Consider the following 25638-nt stretch of genomic DNA (forward strand, 5'->3'; position numbering starts at 1 on the left):
TAATAGTGTGCTGAACTGGATAATGTTGGCACATTTAGAGACTGCCTCTGGACAGAACTTCTGCATGATGGAAGTCCCTACCTCATTATTGAATACATATATGTGAAATAGCAGTAATAAAAAAAAAACAAGTGAATTTTTACAATATGCCACTGCATTCCACAAAACAAAAACGCGTAAGTTCCTACGTTATCTTTTTGTTTTGATGTAGGCACAGGAAAAAATGTTAAATGCTCCCAGTTTCAACCTAATTAATATCTTTTAAAATTGTACTTATAAATAGTAAGTCTGGTTGTTGAGCAGCCTCCAAATGACACAATGATTTAAAATGTAGAACAAATTAGTGCTCTAACTGATTAAACCAATATTTACGCTGTGTACATCCGTATGCTGCACGAGCCAGCATGTCTGAAAATATATGTGAGATTAAATAAAAAATGCTACCAACAACAATAAGAACGACAACGAGCATGCAGCAGCTCACAGGTTTATTTGCTTTGTTTAGAGTGTACTAGATGACGGCTGCGCAGGGAAGGGGAAACACAGATGAACCTAATTAGCTTCAACATTTTGACGTCAACTCGCCTCCTGTTTTCTTCAACCTTCTTGCCTGAGACGACAGAATCTACTACCTTTCCTCGCATGCGTTGAACATAACCTCGCCCAGTGTGCTGTCACTCTTCCCTCTCTCCCCGCCTCCGCGTGACGTCGAGGCCGATCAGTTCCGTGTTTACTGAGTGCGCGCCGCTGGTGCTGGGTTCGGCTCGTGTGCTGATAGTGGTCGGTTTTTACCTTGGTAACGGCAGAGAAAAATCACAAGAAGAGAAAGGAATAATCTGCCCCCCCCCCTTTCCCCTCCCTCCTTCAGCGGGATGTTTTCCAGAAGGAGCCATGGAGATGTCAAGAAATCTACACAGAAAGTTCTGGACCCAAAGAAGGATGTGTTGACCCGCCTGAAGCACCTGCGGGCCGTGCTGGGTGAGTTCTGTTGGTAGCGGGGGCTTCCTTCCTTTCTCTCTTTCCTCCCCTGGAAAGGACGAGGAAACGCTTCGCAGTGTGTGAAAGGGGCTGAGGGAAACGGCCCTGCGTATCCATGCCTGACGGTGACTGTCTCGCTATAACCTGTGCTTATGTCCGTGTCTGTGACTTTGTGTAAAAATGTGTTTGTGTGTACTTTTTTATGACTGCATAGGTGCTCTGGGTCTCGATCCGTTTTTCTGGGATCTTATTTTTCCAGAGTGAACGAGGGGGGGGGGAGTCAGTCAGGGTCCATGCCCGCCACTGGAGGTGTGACCCATGCCCGCCACTTCCTATCTCTCAAGACAAGAGCGCTGCTGTCCTCCTGATTTCGCTTTGTGGTATAGGTCTGTGAAGATGCGATCGTTGCTTTCTGGGACTGGGAGACGGAGCACATGTTCTACACATTCTTCTGATAACTTGCAGAAAGTGTCTGCGATCCCTTTTATATGTTGTGTGCTGCCATAGGAAAAATTAAACGCTAGCTAACTTTAGAACTTAACTGGTGTTGATAAGAAAAAGAGGGAATTACAGAAAAATTGTCTTGTTTCTATATGGTTTAATGGCATTTTTTTCTGCTGTAACGACTAAACTTAACTCACTAATGATTAAATATAATAGTAAACTCATCTGTTTAGATAAAACTTCAAATACTAATTAGTGTAAATAAACTGCCTCCCCTCCCCTGTTTTTAGAAAGGGATTAATTTTGTATGAGAGTATCAGTATGGATGAGAATGTAATTTTAAATTTACCCTTAGGATAAGAAAGCAGAATATAAAATTGGTTAAGCAATTCTCTTTGTGAAGGTGTGCTACATAATTTAATAGGAAACCAAAATAGTCTACATCATCTCAGCTTTTACATTACATCTCTGTTTTTATAATCCTCAAATGACCTATTCAGCTCATTGCAGATAAATTAAGATTAGGACAATTTATTTGAAAGGGCTGCACTGGCTCCCTATTGAACAGAGAGTACAATTTAGGATCCTCTGTACTATCTTTAAAATAATTATAAGTCAAGCATCAAAGGTATTAGCAGCAAAGCTTCAAATATACCAACCAAGACCGTCACTAAGATTAATTTATTTTGAATTTCTATTATTTATGATAAACTGGACTGAGTTTAGGAACTCAATTTTTTATATTGCTGGACCCCTTGCTCTGGAACAAATTGCCTTTGATAATGAGAAAGATCAGAGATATGAATAACTTTAAAGGAGAGTTGAAAAAAAGATGTTTTAGTATACTGTTTTTACTTGTGATGTTTTGTGATTTACCTATTATGGAGGTATAATTGTGATCTGCCAAGGACTCTTGGATTGTGCTGAATATAAATGTTTTAAATAAATAAAAATAAATATGTCCTTGGCTAGGACTTGCAGACTGATTTTCTGAAGCACTTGTTTCACGTTCTCTCTGAGCCTGATCCCCAGTTGTCACTATATAGTATTTTTATTTTTCTTACATTTGTACCCCGTGCTTTCCCACTCATAGCAGGCTCAATGCGGCTTACATATTATATACAGGTACTTATTTGTACCTGGGGCAATGGAGGGTTAAGTGACTTGCCCAGAGTCACAAGGAGCTGCCTGTGCCTGCAGTGGGAATCGAACCTAGTAGGCTAGTTAGTATATTTTCAAAGCACTTAGCCTTCCAAAGTTCCATAGAAACCTATGGAACTTTGGAAGGCTAAGTGCTTTGAAAATATGCCTCTAGGTCTCCTTTCTTTTTCAAGGGCAAAGGAGTATGCTGAATTTAGGAATCAATCCCAGACCTCTTGCATGGCAGTGCAGATCACTGCTCCTGATAAGTTTATTTGCAAACCACTGTAGGTTTAACAGACAATTGCAGTGTGCTTTTCTAGTCTTTTTTTCACTATCTCCATAGGCGGTCGGTGGCCCAACTGTTTGGGGAGGCTAAAGGGGGTGGGGTTAGGGGCGGGGCTTGCATTCATAATTGTCTGACAACATAGAAAAAAAAAAGTAAAAAATAAGTCACAATTAATACCTTTTATTAAATTTAGTTATTAATTATGTATCGTATGTCAAAAAATAAAGTGGTTGCTCAAAGCATGTACTAACCACAATTGCTCAACTGCAAAACACAATGCACAAATTTGTGCAAAAACACACTCAGAAACCTTACTGTACCATAACACTGGGCAGACCCTAATAAACCAATATACCACCCATAAGGAAAATGCAGACCGTCAACAATATGAAACAAGGGATCATAATATCACAATTCTCATGTAGAGCCACAAAACACCCTTTTAGGGTGGAAAGTGCTCACAATTAGCTCCTTTTATGAATGACTATATGTAGATCCTTCAAGAGGTAGTGTGTCATGATTTTGGCTCTAAAACCCTTTCTGATGATTTGGTGCCACCTCAGTAAGGCCAATACACAATCTCTCCACTGCAAAACACTATACACAAACTTGTGCAAAAGCACACTCATAACCTTACCAAACCATAACAGTACTAATTCCAAGGACAGGACAAGCTACAACCTTATGCATGGAAAGGCAGCACTGTAATTACACTGGGCTCTAAATCAGCAGTGCACAACCTAGTGAAACAAAAAAAACCCCCAAAAAGGGCTGAAAATACTACACGCTAGCAGAATACTGCACCTTGATCACATGAAAAACACATGACACAACAGATATGAAGGCAAAATACTAAACTGGAAAGTTACCTCAAGAAGTCAGACTCAGCATGCAGCAATACTAGAAAAATTGAAACTTACATGCAAAACATCACAGATGCAAATTTCCAAAAGCTGACATATTCCAGTTAATAAATTCTGAATAAAATACTTTTTTCTACCTTTGTTGTCTGATCATTTAGTTTTTCTATTCGCTTTGGTCCCAGTGTCTTCTGTTTTATGCAGCGTCTTCTTTCCATTTGATATTTTTTTCTCTCCCCATGTCCACCATTCTCTTGTGTCGTTATGCGTCCTGTCTACCATATGTTGCCCTGTCCCTATCCTTCAGTATTCTGATCCAGCTCTTAAATTCATCAGTTTCTCCTCCACCCATATCCAGCATTTCTCCTCACTCCCCTCCATCCATGTGCATATACTTCCCTTCCCTCCATCCATGTCCAGCACCTTCCTTCTTTCTCTCCTACCCTTCCATCCAGTGTCATCCCTCTTTCTCTCTCCATCCTTCCACCCATTACCCTCTCCCAATCCTTCCGTCCATTGTCTCCCTCTATCTCCCCTTCCTTCTAGACAGTTCTCTCTCTTGACCCTTTTCCATTCAGCATGTCCTCTCTCACCCCATCCTTCCAGTGTCTTTCCTCTTTCCCTCCCTACCAACGTCTTCCCTCATTCTGCCCCCTCCTTCCAGCATTTTTCCTCTTTCTCCCTCCTTTCATCCAGCCAGCATTTCTCAGTCTGACAGGTTCTCCCCCAGTTTCTCCCCAGCAGCTTCTCTCTCTCTCTCCTGCCCATGTCCCCTCTTTCTCTCCCCATCTCTTTCTGGCTCTCTCCTGCTTTATTCCATGTCCCTGGCTCTCCCCTGCTCCTTTCCATGGTCCCTATTTCTCTCCCCATCTCTTTCTGGCTCTCCCCTGCTTTTTTCCATGTCCCTGGCTCTCCCCTGCTCCGTTCCATGGCCCCTCTTTCTCTCCCCATCTCTTTCTGGCTCTCCCCTGCTTTTTTCCATGTCCCTGGCTCTCCCCTGCTCCGTTCCATGGCCCCTCTTTCTCTCCCCATCTCTTTCTGGCTCTCCCCTGCTTTTTTCCATGTCCCTGGCTCTCCCCTGCTCCGTTCCATGGCCCCTCTTTCTCTCCCCATCTCTTTCTGGCTCTCCCCTGCTTTTTTCCATGTCCCTGGCTCTCCCCTGCTCCGTTCCATGGCCCCTCTTTCTCTCCCCATCTCTTTCTGGCTCTCCCCTGCTTTATTCCATGTCCCTGGCTCTCCCCTGCTCCGTTCCATGGCCCCTCTTTCTCTCCCCATCTCTTTCTGGCTCTCCCCTGCTTTTTTCCATGTCCCTGGCTCTCCCCTGCTCCGTTCCATGGCCCCTCTTTCTCTCCCCATCTCTTTCTGGCTCTCCCCTGCTTTTTTTCCATGTCCCTGGCTCTCCCCTGCTCCGTTCCATGGCCCCTCTTTCTCTCCCCATCTCTTTCTGGCTCTCCCCTGCTTTTTTCCATTTCCCTGGCTCTCCCCTGCTTTTTTCCATGTCCCTGGCTCTCCCCTGCTCCTTTCCATGGCCCCTCTTTCTCTCCCCATCTCTTTCTGGCTCTCCCCTGCTTTATTCCATGTCCCTGGCTCTCCCCTGCTCCTTTCCATGGCCCCTCTTTCTCTCCCCATCTCTTTCTGGCTCTCCCCTGCTTTATTCCATGTCCCTGGCTCTCCCCTGCTCCTTTCCATGGCCCCTCTTTCTCTCCCCATCTCTTTCTGGTTCTCCCCTGCTTTATTCCATGTCCCTGGCTCTCCCCTGCTCTTTTCCATGGCCCCTCTTTCTCTCCCTATCGCTCTCTGGCTCTCCACTGCTCTTATCCATGCCCCCTGGCTCTCCCTCTCTCTCCTCCTACCATTTCCCGCCAGTGACCACGTTCTCTTCTCACCCTCCGGCCCGGGCCTCTTTGCTGCAGCGCTGACATAAGAAGAAAAAGAAGCGCGGGGCCGCAGCAGCGTTCAGACATGCACTGTCGGCTCTGCCGGTCTCTGCCCCGTGACGTCAATTTCCCGTTCCGGGGGGCAGAGGACCGGCAGAGCCGACAGTGCATGTCTGAACGCTGCTGCGGCCCCGCGCTTCTTTTTCTTCTTCTGTTATGCTGGCTGTACGTCTCGTTCCTGGCTGCCGCTGCGCTGCTCAACAGAAGTGGCGGCACGCGGCAGCAGAAGATTTGAACTCGGGAGTTGTCTCGGGCTGCATTTAGAGAAGGAGGTAGGCGGGGCCGCGGGGAAAGTCACAGCTGGGCTGGGGAGGCTTAGCCTCCCCAAGCCTCTTATACGGGCCGCCTATGACTATCTCTCTATATAAAAAGCAACACCAACATTCTATGAAGCCTCCAGCCGGAAGTGTGAAGGGGGCGAGATATCCGGTTTCCCTATGACTGTCTGCCCCGCCCTCTCTGTAACACAGTCAGTGAAGGAAAACAGCAGAGCACGAAATCAAATCGCTGGCTCTGTAACAGTGAAGGACTCAGAGGGGGGAGGGGAGAGAGGCCAGAGGGCAGGGACACACACACTCCCACATGCACACAGAAGAAAACATTGCTAGCCCCCGTTTCATTTGCATCAGAAACGGGGCTTTTTTACTAGTATATATATTTTTTTTCACCTGCCCAGCATTTTTTATGCTGTCTTTTAAAATTGTTTTTCACTGTATACTGCTGAAGGTAACAACTGGAGCCTTCAGGCTACACTATATAGCAGTGATGGCGAACCTATGGCACGCGCGCCGTCGCCTCAGCCAGTTCCAGCCGCCCTGCCCTCCGAGTACCAGGGCCCCCCTCTGAAATTTAAAAGTCATACCTGGTCGGGGTTAAGGCGTCGGCAGCAGCAGCAGTAGTGAAAAACGTGCTGACTCGGCGCGCCTTCAGCCTTCCCTTCTGTCTCTCAAGCTCTGGTCCCGCCCTCATTTCCTGTTTCCGCAAGGGCGGGACCACAGAGCTTGAGAGACAGAAAGGAAGGCTGAAGGCGCGCTGAGTCAGCACGCTTTTCACTGCTGCTGCTGCTGCCGCCGCCGCCACCACCTTAATTCCAACCAGGTATGACTTTTAAATTTCAGAGGGGGGCCCTGGTACTCGGACAGAGGGAGGGCTGCTCTGGAAAATCTTTTGTCTTTGACGCCATTGGTTTTCCTTGTCAGACCAGCTTCCATGTAGGGTTGCTGGTGTGTTTTCACTATGACAGCACTCCAGGATTAAGTAAAACACTGTTCCGTTTGTGGGGCACAAAGATTGGCTACCACAGTAGTAGGAAAATGCTGATAGGAGAGAGTCATTGAATGAGCAGCATTCTGGTTCCTCCCATGACAACCCTGGAACTGGGAGGGAGGGAGAGGAGAGGGGAGACCCTGGCCCTGTAACTGGGAGGGAGAGAGGAGAGGGGATCCTGGCCCTGGAACTGGGAGGAAGAGGGGATCCTGGCCCTGGAACTGGGAGGGAGAGGGGACCCTGTGGAACTCAGAGGGAGGGGGGGATCCTGTTGAACTGGGGGGGAGGTGGAGGGGGGACGAGGGGGAAGGGGAGAGGGGGGGACGAGAGGGGGAATGGCACTTTGTGATAAATAATTAGATTTGGGGTTGCTGTTTGGGCACTCGGTCTCTGAAAGGTTCGCCATCACTGCTATATAGTGTAGCCTGAAGGCTCCAGTTGTCTGCTTCCTCAAGGAACATGTCCCGCTTGTTGCCTCAACTATTCTCCAGCAACAGATCCCACAGTTTAATTGTGTGTTGTGTGACAATTTTTTTCTGTGATTTGGTTTAATTGTCGTTGCTTGTAGATTCATTTGAAAGGTTAAACAGCTAGCGCCCCCCCCCCCCCCCATTCATGGTTTTGTAACCTTCTTACCGTATTCCCTCTGTCTTTTTTCCAAACTGAATAGCCTTAATGTTTTTAACCTTTCTTCATAAGAGAGGTGTTTGGCTTTTATTTATTTATTTATGTTTTTTTGTATTTCACTGGTATTTTTCTAGTTCTGCTGTATCCTTTCTGAGATGAAGTGTTCAGAACTACAAACAGTACTGTAGGTCTATGGTACAATCACACCTTTTCAGAGGCATAAGTTTGGTTCTCCATTCCTTTTTGAATAATCCCTAATATTTTATTTACCTTTTTTTGGTAGCTTCAGCACATTGAATATTTCAAAGTATTGTCCACAATTACTGCAACATTTTTTTTGTGTGTGGTAACTCCTAACTCAGAACTCAGAATTGTGTACCTGTAGTTAGAATTTTTTCCCAATATACATCACTTTGCGCTTTGTCCACAATAAATTTCATCTGCTGTTTACTTGTGTAGTCTTCTTGCGTCACAAGAATCACAACATTGAAATGGGCCCTAGGAAGGCTGTCATGTAAGCTTTTTTTTTCTCTCTCTCACCTGCCCTCCCCTCCATGTCCAGCGATTCTCCTCTTCCCTGCCCTCCCATCCATGTCCCGCGATTCTCTACTGTCCTCCCATCTCATCCATTCTTCTCTGCCCTCCCCTTCCTCCCTCCCCTCGATGTCCTGCGATTCTTTCCTCCCCTCGATTTTACCTGAACGTTCTCTGGCTGGCTGGCGCTGGCTTCCGTTCCGTTCGTAACATTCCTCCTGACGTCTGCTCGCCTCCAGCATTCCCTTCTCTCTCACTGTTCCGCCCTCTGACGTCATTACGTCTTGATGCGAGGGTGGGACAGTGAGGGGGAATGGAACACTGGAGGCTGGCTGACGTCGGGAGATGTTACGAACCCAGGCAGCCAGACATGGAACATTGGAGGTGCAAATTATTATATGGGATTAGGATTTATTTACCGCCTTTTTGTAGGAATTCACTCAAGGCAGTGTACAGTAAGAATAAATCAAGCATGAGCAGTAGACAATTACAGCACTAAAAATATTCAAATAACAATACAAAGTATGGCGTAGTATACTAAACAATGTCAACACAATACATAATAGAACGTTTTAATTGACAGTGTAGAGTATAAGCAAATGTTGTTCTTACATTCCTCTGTTGTAATAAAGCTGAATACATTTTGTGTTAATATCTACAGATTTGATCACCTCACTCACTGCTTCTTTTTCCAGATCATATATGAATATGCTGAACGTTGTACAGTTATAGATCCTTGGGATACTGCACTATTAATACTTTTTTGTGTGGAAAAATGACCATTTAGTTTTTCTTTTCCCAGTTTTTTTTAGCCGGACATCTATTCATGGTAGGATGCTGACTCCTATCCCTTGCTTTTAATTTCGTGAGGATCCTTTTATAAGGGACTTTGTCAACCATCTAGACCTGCTTATCAGAACAGGTGGTATAACAAGTTTTAAATAACCATAACCTTAAATATCTTCTGAAAATGCAAATATACTATGGGGCTAATTTTGAAAACAAAAAAAAAAAGTTAAAAAATGGCACAAAGTGGCAGGTGGACTGTTTATTGGGGGGAGGGGGGAGTTGCAAAAAGGTCCAAATGGCTATTTTCAAAACTCATTTTAAGATGTTTTTCTAAATCTCAAGAGGGCTTGTGTTGGGTGGGGCTTGGGATTTGGATGTTTTTCTATGAAAATAGATCATTGAAAAAAGCCCAGGTCAAAAAATAGGATGTTTTTTTGGCTAGACCTGTTTCAATAATGACTAAGTGCCAAAAAGATGACCAGATGACCACTGGAGGGATAAAAGCATGACCCCCTTAAACCTCTAGTAGTCACTGACCCCCTCCCACCTCTCTAAGAAGTGAAAATGACAGTGAGGCATATTTTCAAAGCACTTAGCCTCCCAAAGTTCCATAGAAACCTATGGAACTTAGCCTCCCAAAGTGCTTTGAAAATATGCCTCAGTGCATACTAGGCTCTAGATGACAACTGCAGATATAATGGCCATTCCTCTTACAGCAGCAAGCAGATCTCTGGAGTAGCCTAATGGTCGGTGCAATGGACTGTAGAGAAGGGGACCCATGCCCATTTCCCACTGTAACTGGTACACTTGTGGAAATTGTGAGCACCCCAAAAAACATAAAATGCCCACTGAACCCCTATATAGGTGATACCTGCAGGCTTAAGAGCTATTATAGTGGTGTACAGTTGGATACAGTACATCTTTTGTTATTCCTGGAGGGCTCACCATACAGTATAAGGGGGTTATGATGTGATGTGTACCTGGGACCTTTTATGTGAAGTTCACTGCAGTGCCCCCTAGGCTGCCCTACTTCTCTGCTGGGATTTCTGTGTGGCCAGTCTAGTAAGACTGTTGGTCCCCAGACATCCCAATGGCTTGTTTTTGTGCATTTTTCCATTGGAAATTTTTTATTTGATAATGGCCTTTAGAGAAAGATGCATTAAGCAGAAAACCATCTAAAATAGGGTAATTTTCAAACCAAAAAGAGAGATGTTTTTCTGGTTTGAAAATGACCATTCTTGGCACTGGATGTTTGGAGTTTTTTTCTTGCTTTGTTGTTTTTTAGTGCATTAGTTTGTGTTTATATATGTTTAAATATATTTCTCCAAAGACAAGCAGGCTGATATTCTCACAAGTGGGTGACGCCACGTCGGCCCCGGAGGATTTTAAAGCAAAATCTCTTTACGGCGTTCCGTCGCGCGAGCGATCGTACTGCGCATGTGCGCACACCTATTCCCGCTCGCCGAGCGGACACGCCCCTCAGTTTTTCTTTTTCCGCGTCTGAGGAGACACGGAGTTCGTTAGGGCTTCGTGTTTTCTTCAGGTCTTCGGAGTAAATCTCTTTTTTATTTTTTCATTTGTACTTTTTATGGCAGGCTCATTGTGGCTTATATATACAGGTATTTTTTGTACCTGAGGCAAGAAAAAATTTAAGTAATTGCCAGAGTCACAAGGGGCTGTGCCTCAACGAAGCATATAAGCTTCTCTTTTTCTTTTTTCTTCAAAAGTGCTGGTATATTGTTATCTGTGGGCTAGCCAGCAAATAAAACAAGCCCACATTTTTTGATCCATTTATTAAAACTTAAACAAATTGCTCTCGAGAGCTGTGAGAGCCTGCTTCAGCACACTACTGTCTTTGAGCCTCACAAGTGGTGAAGGTGTATGTCACAGGAAAAACCAGGAACCTAAGCAGGTGCATCCCTGGTTAGCCACTGAATGGGCAGCCTGGTGACACAATATCAGTGGTGTAACCTTTGAAGTGAGTCTCCACCCGTCTCGGCGTCTCCTGCTCTGCAGGTCATTCGGACGCATCGGCGGAAGTGTCTTGGGCCGGATCATCTCCCTGTGAAGCGCAAGTAGTGTCTCAAAGTACCGAGACGTATTCTACTCTGCCAGGGATGCCCAAAGGACCGGATCATCTCCCTGTGAAGCGCAAGTAGTGTCTCAAAGTACCGAGACGTATTCTACTCTGCCAGGGATGCCCAAAGGACCGGATCATCTCCCTGTGAAGCGCAAGTAGTGTCTCAAAGACGAGACTTATGCTACTTGTCAGGGATGCCCAAAGGAGTTTCTGGAGTCCGACAGAGACCGATGCACGCTGGGTATAGTTATGCATCGAGTAGGTCTCCACCCGCCTCGGCGCCTCCTGCTTGGCAGGTCATTCGGGCGCATCAGCGGGTGTCGGTACCATCGGTGCCCAGAGCTTTGCTCCCTCTGTTATGGAGGTATTCGGGCTTCAGACATCAGTCGGTGCCGAGAGCGTTGCTCCCTCTATTATGGAGGTATCCTGGCATTGGACGTCGATACACCGCATCGCGGGTGTCATGGGTACCGTCGGTACCGAGTATCATCGGTACCGGGTGTCATGGGTACCGTCGGTACCGAGTATCATCGGTACCGGGTGTCATGGGTACCGTCGGTGCCGAGTATCATCGGTACCGGGTGTCATGGGTACCGTCGGTACCGAGTATCATCAGTACCATGGGTGCCGTCGGTACCGAGTATCATCGGTACCATGGGTGCCGTCGGTGCCGAATGTCTCCGGTGCGTCGGTACCGAGGAGTATCGGTACCGGGAACATTGGTACCATGGTCGGTGCCATGGGTCCCGTCGGTACCGGTACCATCGGTACCATGGATTCCGTCGGCACCGGGTATCATCGGTACCATGGGTACCATCGGTGCCGAGTGTCTTCGGTGCATGGGCACCGTCGGCACCAGGTATCACCATCGGCATCAGATATCATGGGCACCATTGATCACAGGTATCATCGCCCATCGGTACCGAGTATCACGAGTACCATCGGTATCGGGTATCGTCGGTACCATGGATAGGTATCATGGATACCGTCGGTACATGAGTACCGTCGATACAAAATATCATGACCAGGTACCATCGGTACCATGGGTGCCATTGGTACCAGGTGTCTTGAGCACCGTCGATACCATGTGTACCATAGGTACCGTCGGTGCTGTTGGTGCCGAATATCATGGGTACCATCGGTACCACATGTCAAGGGTCCCTTCGGTACTAGGGTATCATGGGTACCATCGATACCAGATATCATGACTATCATCGGTACCAAGTACCATGGGTTCCATTGGTACCGGGGGTCATCGGTCCATGTGTATCATCGGCACCGTCTGTGCCATGAGTACTATCAGTACCATCGGTCACATCTCTGTTATGGAAGTCATCTGGCAGTCTGGTTTCGATTCCCTTGCATTGCCAGATGTTGTCCTTGGCTTCGAGACCATGGGTACCATTGGATGCCATGGATGCTACCGCCTCCCGCGGCATCTAGCTTTTCAACTGGTCTCCTTCACCGATGCTGCCTCTGGTATGGGTGTTCGCTCGTAGAACTTACCGCGCCTCCATACCTTGGCTTCCAGGCCCAGAAATGCATGTTAAGAACAGCCATTTTGCTACAGGAGAACATATTTTTCCATAGCTGTTCTGTAGAATTGTATGTATGACAGTTGCTCTATACTGGTCAATGTTTGCATCTGAGCTGCTCTGTTTGAGTAGTTGGCTCAGTTAAATGATGGTTCATCTGATGAACATGAAGGTCATGGGGTTTTCTCTGCTGAGAATCCTCTAGATCCTCTATTTGTCTTGACACATTACAATGGAGATTGTCAATCAGCCCAATGCCAGATGCTCGAGGTCCTGGACTACCATCTTCAACTCAGAACTGATAGCAGTTCTAAGAACTTGCTTCGGCGCCCCCGAGGCCAGAGCATACATCCTTAGCCTCCTTTGGAGAATGGCGTACCAGGCTGGCATGATCGCGTCCAAGACCAAGTCCTGCCAGATCTTTATGAACATTCCCACCGGAGTAGGCTACATCTTTTTTCATCACTTGTATTGTAACACCTAGATTTCTGCTCTAGGTATGGTGATGCGCAGACTCTCATGACTGTGTGCCTCTCACCTGGAGGAGGAGACTCAGCAGAAAGTTGTTGATATGCTGTGCATACACTTCCTCATCTCGGAACTTCTTTAAAGAGATCAGCACGCTCGTTCTAGTCAGCGGCGTGCACCTAATCAGGCTCCTGCAGCTATTCCGCAGGAACCAGAGAGGGGTTTTGGAGTGGCTCCAATTCAGCATAGCCACTATATAAAAAAAAAAAAACAAAAAAAAAAACAACAAATGTCCGTACCGGCCAATCTGCCTGTCGGGGGGAAGTTCAAATATTCTCCACCACAGGTGACTTCTATATCCTCCAACCGGGGTTTTTTTTCAAATAGTCCGGTTAGGATACATTCTCAATCTGGAATCAAACCCTCCACATTGTTCATTGGAAGTTTAATCCTTTAGCTTCCATCAACAGTGAGTACTTGCAGAGGAACACTCTGCCTTTCTCAGTACCAATGCAGTCGAGCCTGTTCCACAAGGGTAAGAAGGATTGAGTTTCTATCCCAGGTCCTTCCTTGTGGGTTCCGTCCCATCATAGACATAAGGGGCCTCAACAGATTTCGTTCAGGATGATTTCCCTGGGCATCCTTCTTCCCATACTTCAGGAAAACGAATGGTTATGCTCTCTGGGCTTACAAGATACTTCTACTCACTTTGCGTCCAGAGTATGTTTTTCCTAGTGCCTAGCTGTTGTTGCAGCGTATCTTCATGGACTGGGAGTGCAAGTGTTCCCTTAACACGTTGATTGCCCGTCTCAACAGATTACAGCACAGTAATATTGAGACTTCTAGACACATGGCTTCCACAGTTCACGTCACTCCCTTGACACTTTTGCACATCTAGAGGATGTAACCCAACTGTTCGCCAGTCTTCGGAATTCCCCTCAGAGGTGGTTAATTCTCTCCATTTTGATTCTGAGGTGTCCAGTCCACCTTACTCAGTCAAAAGCTGCTGACGAAGGTTGCATCCCTCCTGGCTATCCAACCTAATTATTTTAATCAACCACACAATCGGGTTGTGATGTACTCGATAACAAAGGAGTACTGGATCTTGTCCTCTGAGTCAAGATGCCATGCAGATGTAGCGGTGGGCTCGCCAACGCGGCTTGTTTTCTCCAAGCCATTTATCTAATTGGCATAAACAGCAGTCTGGCCGACAGGCTGAGCAACTTAGTTCAATCACAAAGTCCCTCAGTTCTGTTCCAGGCTGCAGGTTCACGGCAGACTACCATCGGATGCCTTTCTCCTTTGGGGGACAAGTTTTCTGTATGCGTATCCTACCATACATCTGGTGGAAAAGACTTGCTGATTCTCAAGCAAGATTGTGGAGCCATGATTCTCATTGCTCCTTTCTAGCTACGTCAGATACGATTCCCTCTTCTTCTGGAGTTGGAATGTTTTCCAGCTCTCATTACGCAGAACGAGGGGGCACTTCTACATCCCAACCTCCAATCTATGGCTCACACGGTCTGGATGTTGAGAGTGTAGGTTTCGTTGACTTTTCCAGAAGAGTGTCTCCCGACTCTTGCCTGCTTCCAGAAAAAGATTTCACAAAGAGGTGTTATTCTTTTCATGGAAGAGGTTTGCCGTCTGGTGTGACAGCGAGGCCCTAGATCCTGCCTCTAGTCTTATACAGACCTTGCTTGAGTTCTTTCTACACCTGTCTGAATCTGGTCTCAAGACCAACTCGGTCAGTATTCATCTTCGTGCAATAAGAGCTTATCATCAACGTGTAAAAGGTCAGCCTTTAGCTGTCCACTTCATGACGTTTACTTCTCCCACAGTATTGAGAGAATTCCTTGTATGTGTCTAAGGGGGATTATTTCTGTTGGGCTTAGCACCCCCAATAATTTTTACAGTTGGCTCTTATGCTTCGGTCAGAGCCCCTATCACTCCTTATTCAGTATCTTGGGGTCTCAATGTCGTTTTCATCCAGCTGCTGCAAGCTCAATTCGGGCCACTGGATTCCTGTCATCTGAAGTATTGGACCTGGAAGGTCATTTTCCTTGGTGGCTGTTCCTTCAACTCGAAAGGTCGGTGAGCTTCAGACTCTAGTAGCTCAAGCTCCTTACCTTACTTCTCATCTTAACAGAGTAGTTCTTCGCATGCAGCCAAGGTTCTTACGGGCGCTGGTATCAGAGTACCATCTGATCCAGTCAATTGTCTTGCCAACATGCTTTCTCCCTCATCTTACAAGCCCTGGCGAAAGCAAGCTGCGCACTTTTTGCGTGGAGCAGACGAGCTCCCTCGCAAGGTCCGCCCAGTTGTTTATTTCTTTTAATGCCAGTTGCTGTCGGAAACCGCATCATTTCTTCTTAACTGGCAGATTGCATCTCCTTCATTTTTGTCCAAGCTGGACTGACTCTAGAGGGCCATGTCACGGCTCACAAAATTAGAGCCATGGCTGAATCGGTGACTAATCTAAAATCAGTCACTATTGAAGGGATCTGCAAAGCTGCGGCGTGGTCATCAGTCCACACATTCACATCTCACTACTGCCTTCAGCAGAATAGCCGACGCGTCAGTCGGTTTTGGGCAGTCGGGGCTGCAGAACTTCTTTGGGGTTTAGAATCCAACTCCAACCCTCCTAAGCCCATGTTTGTTCTGTTCCAGGCTACACTCATTTAGATGTTTCTTCTTTTCAGGTCAATTTTTATTCTGGCCTCGCCGTTGCGAGACTCTATTGACCACTGTTTGTTGTGTAAGCCTGAAAGCTTGGGATACCCCACTTGTGAGAATATCAGCCTGCTTGTCTTTGGAGAAAGAGTAGTTACTTACCTGTAACAGGTGTTCTCCGAAGACAGCAGGCTGCATATTCTCACAAACCCTCCCACCTTCCCCTTTTGGAGTTGTCTCCTCCATCTTTTGGATATAACTGAGGGGCGTGTCCGCTCGGCAAGCGGGAATAGGTGTGCGCACATGCGCAGTACGATCGCTCGCGCGACGGAACGCCGTAAAGAGATTTTGAGATTTTGCTTTAAAATCCTCCGGGGCCGACGTGGCGTCACCCACTTGTGAGAATATGCAGCCTGCTGTCTTCGGAGAACACCTGTTACAGGTAAGTAACTACTCTCTATATATATTTATTTATTTTATATTTCCTGGGCAGTAGGAAGGGGGTCTATTCACTCGGCACTGGTGTTGTAGCACTCTCGGCAGTATTTTTACTTGTATCTCTCTCTTTCCCATCATTTATTGGTTTTTCCTTCGATCTATTTTTCTCATTTTATGTATTGTACTCCGCTTTGGTGAATTTGTCTTTTAAGTGAATAATTAAATAAAAGAACCTGGAACCCTTCTAGATTCACAGTAATTTGCTTTAATAGTCCTTAATCATAACTATCAAATATTGTTACTGGTGTGGGTATGACCCCCCAACATCCATCTCAATAAAGATTGAAGTGAAGAATTTGTTTTTCTGCGCTTACTTGGTAATCTAGCGGTTCATCAGACTTTTTCATGGGCTTTTTGCTTTGAATTCACTTGAAAATATTTTTAGTTTTTGTCTGTATAGCAAGTTTCTTTTCAAATTTTCTTTTTGGCTTTTTTTCTATTACTGTTTTACATTTAACTTGTCAGTGTTTATTTTCATCCCTGTTTTCCCCTTTAGAGTGTACTGTCTGATTTTGGAAGACATCCTTTTGGCTTTTACTACCTCTTTACCTCACCATTAAACCATGTTGGTGTCATTTGGTCTTCCTTTGACTGTTTTTAATGCATGGAATTTATTATGCCCAGGCTTTCTAATTGGAACTTTTAAATAATGTCCATGCCTCATGCAAATGTCTGACTGTGGAAACTACTCCCTTTAGTTTTCTTATTGCCTCTTGCTATTGGTGTCTCATTTTTTTAAAGGTAAATGTGACTGCAGTGGTTTTTGTTTGTATCCACCCTTGAATTATTTGCCATTTAATTGACTTTTACTTACTGTTACCAAGTGGATCCACTGCTTTTACTTTTTGCACCAGATCTTATCTTCCATGGAGAGCTATATCCGAAGTACTTTCCCACCTTTGTTGTTTCCATGACCTGCTGCTGCATGAAGCAGTTATTTAAGGCATCTAGGAATTTAACCTTCCTAGTGTATCCCAATGTGGGATTTTACACAAACAAACCTGGGAGATTTCAATTATTATTGTTGGCAAGTTGATTAACATTCCTAATCTCTGTTAGCATTGTACAGAATAAGTCCTCATGCTGGTCAAGTGAGTAGTAATATATCGCCTCTGTACTCCTTCCTGTCACTCTTGAAATTTCTGGCTAAAGCTGGTTTGCTGCACAAATTTTAAGCTGCTTGAGTCTGTACTATCCTTAACCTAACACTCCACCCCTCTACCAATTCGATCTGTTCTGTTGTGCAACTATAGGGGTATGTTTGCTAAGGTGCGTTAGCATTTTTAAGGCGCGTTAAATGCTAACGTTAGGCGCGCGTAAACTATTTACATGCATTAAAAACGGTAACGCGTCCATAGTACCACTTAGTAAACATAGGCGATAATTTGTACCCTGGTATCAGTGCCCCCATTGGTTATGCTTCCACCAGATCTCTGAGATACTAGTGTCTATATTATCCTTTAGTGCCATATATTTAACTCTTCAGTCTTAATTTTTAGACTTCTGGCATTCTCATGGAGACATTTTAAAATGTTTCTTATTTGTATTACAATTATGATTTTATCCTGAAATGTTCTACTGTGAACAGGACTGACATTTTGGGAAGAATGGATGTTAAGGATGTTGTAGAGGTGAAGGGGTTGATCCATATAAGATACTTTTAGTTAATGTTGTACCTGAAGATGGGGAGTCGGCTGCTATTGAGCAGGCTGTAGATGAGTTCCAGGTATCGGGCCAGGTAAGAGTTAGTGAAACTTTGATGATGTGCGGGAGAATTTAAGTTTTCTATACTTGCTCTGTAGAAAGTGATCCTGCAAAGCTACCGGTTGTTATTAGAAGGGAGGATACACTACCCTAGCCTCCTGTTAGTTGGTAGGGCAAACTGCAGGCCCTGTTAAAAAGTGATGGTAAAACTTTGCAGGATGTGGCAAGTGCAGTCAGGGACCAATGAAGCCTGCCATAAGGGACTCCGCTATATTGTCCTCAGACCCCAGGAATGTCCATAAAGGGGCGCTATATAAAATTTTTGGATGGTCTTCCAAACGAGTTCAGGCTTATAGATGAGCTTCTTCCTTTATGGAAAGTATTAATTTTAATCTTTGCTCTCTTCTCTGGCTGTCACAAAGTTAGGGAATTACATACAAAAATGGTCTGTGCAGTCCAGTTTAGCTTGGGGAATTGTTTCCCAGTAATAGCCAGAATTCTCCGAGGACAAGTAGGCTGCTTGTTCTCACTGATGGGTGACGTCCACGGCACCCCCTCCAATCGGAATCCTCACTAGCAAAGACGTTTGCTAGCCCTCGGGCGCCCATGCGCACCGCGCATGCGCGGCCGTCTTCCCGCCCGAACCGGCTCGTGTTCGTCAGTCTTCTTTTGTCCGCGCTCGGGACGGTTGTGTTTTGCCGCCGTTTCGTGCCCCTCAGAAGACCTCGCGCCTCTTTCGTGTTTCTTTAAAAAAAAAAAAAAAAAAAAAGAGAGAACCTTTTTTCCCGTATTTCTAGTTTTTTCCCCAGCGTAAGTTTCCTTTCGCTTTCGGCAGCGGCCTTGTTGGTCGCCCGCACGGGTTTTTTCTCACTTTTTTCTCGGTTCCTCTTGTCATCATCATGAATTTTGATTTCGCCGGTGCAATTTTTCCGCCCATGACATCGAAGCCTTCCAGCGGCTTCAAGAAGTGCACCCAGTGCGCCCGGGTAATCTCGCTCACTGATAGGCACACCTCGTGTCTTCAGTGTCTGGGGGCTGGGCACCGCCCGCAGGCCTGTAGTCTTTGTGCTCTTTTGCAAAAGAGGACTCGAGTAGCGAGATTAGCCCAGTGGAACGTTCTGTTCTCCGGCGCTTCGACGGCAGCAGCATCTCGAGATTCGTCGGGTGCGTCGGCAGCACCGAAGTCTTCGGAGATCGCATCGACGTCGACTGCATCGAGGCGTCTTCCTCCTGCATCGTCGGTACCGAGACTTCGGAAGAGTGCGTCGGCGTTGGTGGTACCGGGACCCCCTCTGGTGCTGATGTCGTTGGACGGTGGTGCTTCGTCTGGAGTGCAGGTGAGGGCTGTCCATTCCCCTGCTGGTTGCGGTGAGCCATCGGGTAGGTCTCCTCCTGCCCTGAGGGCTCCTGCGGTACAGCCTCCCCAGGATCGACCATCTTCGGCCCCGGCCCCGAGGAAGCGACATCTGGATTCAACGTCCTCATCGGTACCGGGGAGCTCCGGTGACATGCTTTGCTCGAAGAAGTCGAAGAAGCATCGTCACCAGTCACCTTCCCGACTTGGTACCGGGAGCTCTGGGTCGCCGAGGGAGTCGGCACCCAGCAGGCATCGGCACCGGGAGGACCGCTCACCCTCCATCCAGGAGGTGTCGGTGCGCTCTACCCCGGACAGCCCAGTACCGCCTCCATGCCCAGAACAGATTCTGACCTCGACGCCTGCACCGGCTTCTCAGTCTTTCTCCACAGCCGCTCTGCACGAGAGTCTTCGGGCCGTTCTTCCTGGCATTCTGGAAGATCTGTTGCGCCCTTCTCCTCCGGTTCCGAGGGGGTGCTTGCGCCACCGGTGCTGTCGAGTGAGGCGACAGCTTGCCCTTTGCCCGGGGTGAGGTCCCCGGTACCGGTGCCGCTTGCTGTACCGGTTTCGGCTGCCTCCCAGGTGGACTTCCCGACGACGTCAGGGGAGGGAGCTTCGCCGCTGCCGGCCAGGGAGTCCACCTCTCGACGCTTCCACCAAGGACGTGGTTCCACAGAGTCGAGACGGACACGGCTTCAGACATAGGTCCGTGAACTTGTGTCTGATACCGATGATGAGGCCTCGTGGGAGGCAGAGGAGGACATCAGATATTTCTCTGACGAGGAGTCTGATGGCCTTCCTTCTGACCCCACTCCTTCCCCTGAAAGGCAGCTTTCTCCTCCCGAGAGTCTGTCTTTCTCGGCCTTTGTCCGGGAGATGTCTACGGCCATCCCCTTCCCGGTGGTTGTGGAGGATGAGCCAAGGGCTGAGATGTTTGAGCTCTTGGACTATTCTTCTCCACCTAAGGAAGCGTCCACAGTACCCATGCATCATGTCCTGAAAATGACATTGCTGGCGAACTGGAACAAGCCACTAACTAATCCCCACATTCTCAAAAAAATAGAATCCCAATATCGGATCCATGGGGACCCAGAGTTGATGCGCACTCAGTTGCCTCACGACTCTGGTGTGGTGGATCTGGCCCTGAAGAAGGCTAAAAGTTCTAGGGAGCATGCTTCGGCGCCCCCGGGCAAAGACCCCAGAACCTTAGACTCCTTTGGGAGGAAGGCCTACCATTCTTCCATGCTCGTGGCCAAGATTCAATCTTACCAGCTCTACACGAGCATCCATATGCGGAACAATATGCGTAAGCTGGCGGACTTGGTGGACCATCTCCCTTCTGAGCAAGCCAAGCCGTTTCAGGAGGTGGTCAGGCAGCTGAAGGCATGTAGAAAATTCCTGGCCAGAGGGGTATTTGATACCTTTGATGTTGCATCCAGGGCCGCTGCTCAAGGTGTGGTGATGTGCAGACTCTCATGGCTGCGTGCCTCCGACCTGGAGAATAGGATCCAGCAGCGGATTGCGGACTCCCCTTGCTGTGCGGATAACATTTTTGGGGAAAAAGTCGAACAGGTGGTAGAACAGCTCCACCAGCGGGATAACGCTTTCGACAAATTCTCCCGCCGGCAGCCTTCAGCATCTACCTCATCAGGTAGACGTTTTTATGGGGGAAGGAGGACTGTTCCCTACTCTTCTGGTAAGCGTAGGTGCAATCCTCCCTCTCGACAGCCTGCGGCTCAGGCTAAGCCCCAGCGCACTCGCCCTCATCAGCAATGTGCGCCTCAGCAAGGCCCCTCAGCTCCCCAGCAAAAGCAGGGGGCGAGCTTTTGACTGGCTCCAGCAGAGCATAGCCAATATCAAAGTGTCCGTGCCGGACGATCTACCGGTCGGGGGGAGGTTGAAAGTTTTTCGCCAAAGGTGGCCTCTTATAACCTCCAATCAGTGGGTTCTCCAAATAGTCCGGCAAGGATACGCCCTCAATTTGGCCTCCATGCCTCCAAATTGCCCACCGGGAGCTCAGTCTTTCAGCTTCCAGAACAAGCAGGTACTTGCAGAGGAACTCTCCGGCTTTCTCAGCGCCAATGCGGCGGATTCTATTCCAGGTACTTCCTTGTGGAAAAGAAAACAGGGGGGATGCGTCCCATCCTAGACCTAAGGGCCCTGAACAAATATCTGGTCAAGGAAAAGTTCAGGATGCTTTCCCGGGGCACCCTTCTTCCCATGATTCAGGAACAAGATTGGCTATGCTCTCTGGACTTAAAGGATGCTTACATGCATATTCCGATAGTGCCAGCTCACAGACAGTATCTCCGATTCCGTCTGGGAACACGTCACTTCCAGTACCGTGTGCTACCCTTTGGGCTCGCCTCTATGCCCAGGGTGTTCACGAAGTGCCTGGCTGTGGTAGCAGCAGCGCTTTGCAGACTTGGAGTGCACGTGTTCCCTTATCTCGACGATTGGCTGGTGAAGAACACATCCGAGGCAGGAGCTCAACAGTCCAAGCAGATGACTATTCGCCTCCTGGAGCTACTGGGGTTTGTGATAAATTATCCAAAGTCCCATCTTCTCCCAGTACAGAGACTCGAATTCACAGGAGCTCTGCTGGATTCTCGGATGGCTCGTGCCTATCTTCTGGAGACAAGGGCCAACAATCTGTTGTCCCTCGTCTCCCGGGTGCGAGCGTCCCAGCAGATCACAGCTCGGTAGATGTTGAGATTGCTCGGCCACATGGCCTCCACAGTTCATGTGACTCCCATGGCTCGTCTTCACATGCGATCTGCTCAATGGACCCTAGCTTCCCAGTGGTTTCAGGCTGCTGGGGATCTAGAGGACGTGATTCACCTGTCCACGAGTTTTCTCGAATCCCTGCACTGGTGGATGATTTGGTCCAATTTGACTCTGGGACGCCCTTTCCAAATTCCTCAGCCGCAAAAAGTGCTGACTACGGATGCGTCTCTCCTGGGGTGGGGAGCTAATGTCGATGGGCTTCACACCCAGGGAAGCTGGTCCCTCCAGGAACAAGGTCTACAGATCAATCTCCTGGAGTTATGAGCGGTCTGGAATGCTCTGAAGGCTTTCAGAGATCGGCTGTCCCACCAAATTATCCGAATTCAGACAGACAACCAGGTTGCCATGTATTACATCAACAAGCAGGGGGGCACCGGATCTCGCCCTCTGTGTCAGGAAGCCGTCAGCATGTGGCTGTGGGCTCGCCGTCACGGCATGTTTCTCCAAGCCACATATCTGGCAGGCGTAAACAACAGTCTGGCCGACAGGTTGAGCAGGATTATGCAACCTCACGAGTGGTCGCTCAACTCCAGAGTAGTGCGCCGGATCTTCCAAGTGTGGGGCACCCCATTGGTAGATCTCTTCGCATCTCGAGCCAACCACAAGGTCCCTCAGTTCTGTTCCAGACTTCAGGCCCACGGCCGCCTGGCATCGGATGCCTTCCTCCTGGATTGGGGGGAAGGCCTGCTGTATGCTTATCCTCCCATACCTCTGGTGGGGAAGACTTTTTGCTGAAACTCAAGCAGGACCGAGGCACCATGATTCTGATTGCTCCTTTTTGGCCGCGTCAGATCTGGTTCCCTCTTCTTCTGGAGTTGTCCTTTGAAGAACCGTGGAGATTGGAGTGTTTTCCGACCCTCATCACCCAGAACGATGGGGCGCTTCTGCATCCCAACCTCCAGTCTCTGGCTCTCACGGCCTGGATGTTGAGAGCGTAGACTTTGCCTCTTTGGGCCTGTCGGAGGGTGTCTCTCGTGTCTTGCTTGCTTCGCTCTTGTCCTATACAGACCCTGCTTGACTACCTTCTGCACTTGTCTGAGTCTGGTCTCAAGACCAACTCTGTAAGGGTTCACCTTAGCGCAATCAGTGCATACCATTACCGTGTGGAAGGTAAGCCGATCTCGGGACAGCCTTTAGTTGTTCGCTTTATGAGAGGTTTGCTTTTGTCAAAGCCCCCCATCAAACCTCCTACAGTGTCATGGGATCTCAATGTCGTTCTCACCCAGCTGATGAAACCTCCTTTTGAGCCACTGAACTCCTGCCATCTGAAGTACTTGACCTGGAAGGTCATTTTCTTGGTGGCAGTAACTTCAGCTCATAGAGTCAGTGAGCTTCAGGCCCTAGTAGCCCATGCTCCTTACACCAAATTTTATCTTAATAGAGTAGTCCTCCGCACTCACCCTAAGTTCTTGCCGAAGGTGGTGTCGGAGTTCCATCTGAACCAGTCAATTGTCTTGCCAACATTCTTTCCCCGTCCGCATTCCTGCCCTGCTGAAAGTCAGCTGCACACATTGGACTGCAAAAGAGCGTTGGCCTTCTATCTGGAGTGGACACAGCCCAACAGACAGTCCGCCAAAATGTTTGTTTCTTTTGATCCCAACAGGAGGGGAGTGGCTGTGGGGAAACGCACCTTATCAAATTGGCTAGCGGACTGTATTTCCTTCACTTACACCCAGGCTGGGCTGGCTCTTGAGGGTCATGTCACGGCTCACAATGTTAGAGCCATGGCTGCGTCAGTGGCCCACTTGAAGTCAGCCACTATTGAAGAGATCTGCAAGGCTGCGACGTGGTCATCTGTCCACACATTCACATCTCAATACTGCCTGCAGCAGGATACCCGACGCGAGAGTCGGTTTGGGCAGTCGGTGCTTCAGAATCTGTTTGGGGTTTAGAGTCCAATTCCACCCCCCCTAGGCCCATTTTTTATTCTGTTCCAGGCTACACTCTCAGTTAGTTGGATAAGTTGTTAGGTCAATCTCAGTTATGTCCTCGCCGTTGCGAGGCCCAATTGACCATGTTTGTTGTTTTGAGTGAGCCTGGGGGCTAGGGATACCCCATCAGTGAGAACAAGCAGCCTGCTTGTCCTCGGAGAAAGCGAATGCTACATACCTGTAGAATGTATTCTCCGAGGACAGCAGGCTGATTGTTCTCACAAACCCGCCCGCCTCCCCTTTTGGAGTTGTGTCTTCCCTTGTCTTTGTCTTGCTACATACGGGACTGACGAACACGAGCCGGTTCGGGCGGGAAGACGCCGCGCATGCGCGGTGCGCATGGGCGCGCGAGGGCTAGCAAACGTCTTTGCTAGTGAAGATTCCGATTGGAGGGGGTGCCGTGGACGTCACCCATCAGTGAGAACAATCAGCCTGCTGTCCTCGGAGAATACCTTCTACAGGTATGTAGCATTCGCTTTAGAATGGAATCTGGTGGATCATAATTGGGGATATGTTTGGTAGGGGAGTTATTTACCATCTGTTGCAGAATTATATTTTGCTCTTTTTCTGTTCTAGTTAATTGCTTCTCAAAGTTATTCTTTTTTTTATAAGGGAGGGGTGACTTAATGTTAGAATACATTTTAGTTAGCTTTGTTTTCCTTTTGATTAATTTGTATATGCATATTGGGTATTTTGTGTGTTACAATGGAAACATAGCCAATCCATCTTATTTTGCCTTGGAGTGTGAGAGGACAAGTAATTATTTGTAAGTAAAATACTATTATCTCGGAGCTGTCTCACAAAGCTTGGCATAAAATATTTTGTTTGACACTTTTGTGTTCCAAATGCCCTTTCTTTATCCATGAATTCAATTACAGTCCTTATTTTCTTGATTTTTTTTTTCAGATGTCCTGGAATGGAGTGAACTTAAGAATTTCTTTGAGGCTAACTATTCTCAAATTTATTTTATCTTCTATGAAAATTTCATAACACTGGAAAGTAACTTAAAACTAAAAGGTAGGGATGACCTTTTATTTTAATTGTTAAACTTTTCATTAAGTTTTAATAGTCCAACGTGTACTGATGTTCCTTATAATAAAGTTTATTTAAGAAACTTGAGTAGTACACAAGAACAAAAATGTCACAAAAGGAGTCTGAGACATGAGTTTTCTCACCCATTATCTGATCTAGGACCTTTCAGCAAGTGTAAGGGGCCCTTTTACTAAGCTGCGGTAAAAAGTGGCCTGTGCTAGTTTTGGCATGTGAAATTGGAGCGTGCTGGGCCATTTTTAACTGCGGCAGGAAAAAGGCATTTTTTAAAATGGGGCAGTAAGTGATCGGGTGCTGATATTAAAATTAGCACCCGACAATTTACTGCCTGAGCCTTTACCGCCACCTATTTTGTAGATAGTAAGGGCTCTCATGCTACTTGTGCGGTAATGGGGCCGCTCTGCTGATTACCACTGGGAATGCCCCCCATGGTAGGAAATAGAAAATTATTTTATACCGCGAGAAACTGCACGCACCAACTTGGGAACTACTGCTGGGTTCCCACGCTACCCTGGCAGTAGTGGCCAATTTAGCGTGTGCTACCCACACAGCCCTACCACGGCTTAGTAAAAGGGCCCCTAAGTATCTTATCACTGTCTACACCTATCCCCCCCTCGCTTCTTAAGTTATAACAGCATATGTAGACAACCCAAGGTTTAGATGAATCTGTAATATTTAAACCTCGGGTAACCACATT

At 47.3% G+C, this 25638-nt stretch overlaps 1 protein-coding gene across 1 annotated transcript in view; it reads left to right on the forward strand.

The window, feature by feature from the left end:
* Positions 1-729: 729 nt before the first annotated feature.
* Positions 730-25638, forward strand: part of RALGAPA2 (Ral GTPase activating protein catalytic alpha subunit 2) — an 898249-nt gene continuing 873340 nt past the window's right edge. Inside the window, 2 exon segments of the mRNA XM_030196220.1 lie at positions 730-978; positions 24798-24908. Coding sequence (XP_030052080.1) covers positions 873-978; positions 24798-24908 — 217 coding nt within the window. The 5' untranslated portion in view covers positions 730-872.

Source organism: Microcaecilia unicolor, chromosome 3, assembly GCF_901765095.1.
Source record: "Microcaecilia unicolor chromosome 3, aMicUni1.1, whole genome shotgun sequence".
NCBI classification, from domain to species: Eukaryota; Metazoa; Chordata; class Amphibia; order Gymnophiona; family Siphonopidae; genus Microcaecilia; species Microcaecilia unicolor.